At 42.6% G+C, this 4473-nt stretch overlaps 1 protein-coding gene and 1 long non-coding RNA gene across 2 annotated transcripts in view; both read left to right on the top strand.

Moving 5' to 3' along the window:
- Positions 1 to 197, top strand: part of LOC310634684 (galactose-1-phosphate uridylyltransferase-like) — a gene marked incomplete at its 3' end in the record, with an annotated part of 16629 nt that extends 16432 nt beyond the window's left edge. Inside the window, exon 7 of the mRNA XM_083353218.1 lies at positions 111 to 197. Within this exon, the coding sequence (XP_083209344.1) occupies positions 111 to 197 (87 nt within the window). The remainder of the gene's footprint in view (positions 1 to 110) is intronic.
- The window catches only part of LOC310635708, a 172240-nt gene that overhangs the window by 19991 nt on the left and 147776 nt on the right, over positions 1 to 4473 (top strand). The gene's annotated exons all lie outside the window — the stretch shown is intronic.

The raw sequence follows: 4473 nt of genomic DNA, 5'->3' as shown, positions 1-4473 counted from the left end.
ATCAGCCAGACAACCGCAACAGGGCACATGCATCCTTCCTCATCCTACCTCTGGGCTGCTTCCTCTTAAGCTGCACCATTTTTGTCTTTAGTGGAAATCACACCCGATAGCAATATTCCTACAATGAGTTTGCCAAAATCCAAACAGGTGGCGCTTCCAGCGACGGGATGGAGAAATCTCTAAAGCGTGCCAAGTGAACCTCACGGTCCTCTTCCCCCGTGCAGAATAGCAGCTCCAGATCTTGGGGAGGAACGCAACGTTTTCAAGCGACTTCGCAATCGACCACGTGGCACTAATTAGTCACGAGACCCATGTGCAGGACACATAAATAGCTCAGAGGCATCCATGGCTGCTGCGTTGCTCCTGACCAATTTGCCAATCAGAGCTTTGGGTTCCTGAAAGGATTCCTCAGAGGAATATTACATAGAAGCCAAGCGTCCCTAATTTATTTCAGCCTGCTATACGGATAAATCAGCCAGCCAGCCCAGTCAATTAATTGCACCCATTTTACTCAATAATTGAGTCAATCTGTTTTCGTTTTCCTGCCCGTCATGCAAAATGACAAGACGACGTGCTCAGATGATGCCCTAGTGGGTTGCAGATAGTCCTGAGTAGACAATAAGTAATTGGCGGCTTTTTCTTTTTTTTTTTTTATTGAAAAGTTTTAAAATACAGTTTTCCTTTAAAAAACCCCCCTTCCCCTACCCTCCTCCCCCCCTACCTCCCCCCTCCCCCTCCCCCCCCTAACTCCCCCCTTTCCCACCCTCCTTCCCCCCTACTTCCCCCCCTCCCCCCTACCCCCCCCTGACTTCCCAGAGCTAAATACAAGGTATATATCTAAAAAAAACAATCATAAACAATCATATACTAACAACTATAAACTCTAAAATCCATCACTCTCTAGCTTATATAAAATAAACCAATCCTTAATAATATTAAATATATATAGAAAACTAAGATAAAAAAAAACTAGCGTCATTCATGTTAAAAAAGAAAAAAAAACAGAAAACCTTCCTCCACTGTCTACATTCTTCCACAATTGTCTATTTACTAAACAAATTCTCATTTACACACCACAAACACCTATCCCTATTATCCTAATCACTCTCTAACCAAAATAGTCTATAATAGATAATTCTTACACAAATTAACCCACATTAGCCCATAAAGCTTTCTTCCATTTCCTCTGTAGTAAATTTAATCCATTAGTTCCACTGCTTAACTGTAAGTATTTAGTAAATTTAGTCCATTGTCCACTGCTTAGCTGTAAGTACATTATAGAAGTTCCATAGATTTCTGCAAGTCTTATTTTTTAATCTTCTTTGAACGTTTTAAAGCAGCACGCGTCACTCTCTGTTCTCTAGGGTCATCCAAAAGATTTATGGCTTGATCTCCTCCTACACCCTTCTCATCTGTTTGTCCATCTTCATCCTCTTGATATTCTCCTTCTCCAGATCCCTCTGCATCTTCCGAAAGTATTGATGGGATTACTTTTAAAACATTGTTGTAAAAATCACGCGCTTGCTTCACAGTAACCAAACAATACCTTTTGCCTTCATACGTCAAGCTCAAGCCAAGTGGAATCTCCCATCTGAACCTTATATCTCGTTGCTTAAGCTCTTGCACAAGAAATATAAAGTCCTTCCTTCTCTTTAAAATCTTTGGAGGAATTTCTTTTAAAACCAGAACTTCTTGATCAGCAATCACAACTTTAGTATCATAGGCAGCTTGTATAACTTCATCTCTAATTTCCCTTTTTAAAAAATAAACCACCACATCTCTAGGCAGCTTTCTCTGTTTAGCAATCCACGAGTTCACACGAAACACTTTGTCCATGCCTTGTTTTATTTCAGATGCTGGCTGATTCAATACCACCTCAAAAGCCTCTGAGACCAGCTGCTTTAGGTCTTCCTTAATATTCTCTTTTAAACCTCTAATTCTAACAGCAAACTGCATCTGGTAAAATTGAGCCAGACTCAGTTCGTTATCCATTTTGTCTTTTAACTCTTCAATTTCCAATACTTTTGCTTCTAATATAGCATTCTTTTGAGTCAAATCTTCCACTTTTTCCTCCAGATCTTCCACACATACAGCTACTTTATGCACTGAAGTCAAAATGTCTACCTTCATCTCTCTAAATTTCTGTTCCATCCTCTCTTCCATTCTCTCCTCCAATTTCTGCAATTTCTCCTCCATCTGTAGAAATTTAACACCCATTGATTCCAAAATTAACTGGGTATGCTTTTCAAGATCCTTCAATGTCAATACATCAGAAGAATGCAGCGCCTGCAATAATGAATGTTGTTGCACCGGAGAATTTCCTGCACTCCGGAAAGTTTTAGGAGGAGGTTTAGCCGCCATCTTTTACTTAAGTAATTGGCGGCTTTTTCGTTTTGCCACGTTCCTCCTGGGAGGTTATTGGACCTCGGCAGGGTTTTTTTGATAAATGGCTGAACACAAAACACTTTCCTAAAATTGCAGGCTAATTAAAACGGGAGCATCTCAGCCAAGCAGAATGTTCTGGAATCTACTTAACAAATTATTCCGCAGCTGGATGCAGTTTGATGGCAGTCAGTCTCCTTGGTTCTCCTTCGGAGGGTTTTTTGGGGGTGGGGGGGATGTCGATCCCCCAAATCTCACTATGTTTTTTCTTCTGGGTCCAGTTTGGAAAATCCCAAGTTACGGTTGCAGAGTCAGATCTGCCGGCTGAGATGCGTTTTGCAAACAGGAACTCCCAAAGCCTCAGAAACGGATAAAAGTTTAGCCATAATTTATCTGTTTCCTAACATTCTTCCTACAGATGCTTTTAACCTCTTAACAATTCACATGGCCGTAACTGAGTCCGTCCTTCTTGATACTGGTTGTCTTCTTCTTTTTTCCGGTCCAAAAACCTTTTCCAAAAAATGGATCTTCGCCACCTGTGTCTGAAGTAAAGGTGGTCCTCAACTTAGGACCACAACCGAGCCCCAAATTTCTGTTGCTAAGCCAGACAGATGTTAAGTGAATTTTGAACCCATTTTGCGAGCTTTCTTACCACCGTCGTTAAGTGAATCGCTGCAGTTGTTAAGTGAGCTACACCATTATTAGGTGAATCTGGCTTTCCCCACCCCACCCCCCAACCCCGGACTTTGCTTGTCAGGTCACAAAAGGAGGATCACGGGACCCCAAGGACACGGCAACCGTCATAAATATGAACCAGTTGCCAAAAGCATCTGAATTTTGATCACGTGATCATCGAGGATGCAACAAAGGTTGCAACTATGAAGAATGGTCATAAGTCACGTTTTTCACCGTTGTTGTAACTTTGAATGGTCACTAAATGAACTGTTGTATGTTGAGAACTCTCTGTATTATACCACAAAAACCCTGTAAAAATATCTGGTGTAGTGTTGTTCAACTTTGTGCACTTGAAGATGGGTGGACTTCCAACTCCCAGAATTCTCCAGCCAGCATTCCTCAGCCAGCCAACTCCCAGAATTTCTTATGGCTGGCTGGGGAATTCTGGGAATCGAAGTTTACCCATCTTCAAATTAAGAAATATTGATCCGGTGGGTGATAAAGTATGATGTATGAGAGAATAAAAGAATAACTGAGTTGGAAGGGACTTTGAAGGTCTTCTAGTCCAACCCCCTGCTCAAACAGGAGACCCCGTACCATTTCAGACAAATGGCTGTCCACTCTCTCCTTAAAATCCTCCAGTGTTGGAGCACTCACAACTTCTGAAGGCAAGCTGCTCCACTGGTTGATTGTTCTCTCAGGAAATTTCTTCTTAATTCTGGGTTGCTTCTCTCCTTGATTAGTTTCCATCTGTTGCTTCTTGTCTTTTGGTGCTTTGGAGAATAGGGTGACCCCTCCTCTTCTTTGAAGGCAAGGCTACACTCAATCACAGGGCTGGAAGGGACCTTGGAGATCTTCTAGTCCAACCCCCTGCTCAGGCAGGAGACCCTACCATTTCAGATAAATGGTTGACCAATTTCTTTTTTAAAACCTCCATTGATTGAGCATGCACAACTTCTAGTGCTGTGGTGGCGAACCTATGGCACGCGTGCCACAGCTGGCACGCAGAGCCCTCTCTGTGGGCACGCATGCCATCGCCCTAGTCCTAGGCCTTCAGCTGGGTTTTATAAAACCTTTTCGCTTTAGACCTCTGCTGCCGTGTGCAAAAAAAAAAGGTTCAGTCAATCAATCAATCAATTTCAACTTCTTGCGGGAAAAAAAAGATCTCGCAAAGTTGGAATTGACTGAACTTTTTAGTCCCACCCAGTCTGCCATTACCACCACAGCCACGCCCATCCAATGGGCCACGCCCATCCAATGGGCCACGCCCACCCGGCACCTGACGATAACATAAATGGGCTTTGGGTTGCAGTTTGGGCACTCAGTCTCTAAAAGGTTTGCCATCACTGTTCTAGTGGTAAGTCATTCCGCTAGTTAACTGTTCTCACTGTTAGGAAGTTTATCCTTAGTTCTAAC

The sequence above is a fragment of the Vipera ursinii genome, assembly GCF_947247035.1.
Source record: "Vipera ursinii genome assembly, chromosome: 2".
NCBI classification, from domain to species: Eukaryota; Metazoa; Chordata; class Lepidosauria; order Squamata; family Viperidae; genus Vipera; species Vipera ursinii.
The sequence above is the reverse complement of the archived record's forward strand: the minus strand, read 5'-3'. Positions and strand labels throughout refer to the sequence as shown.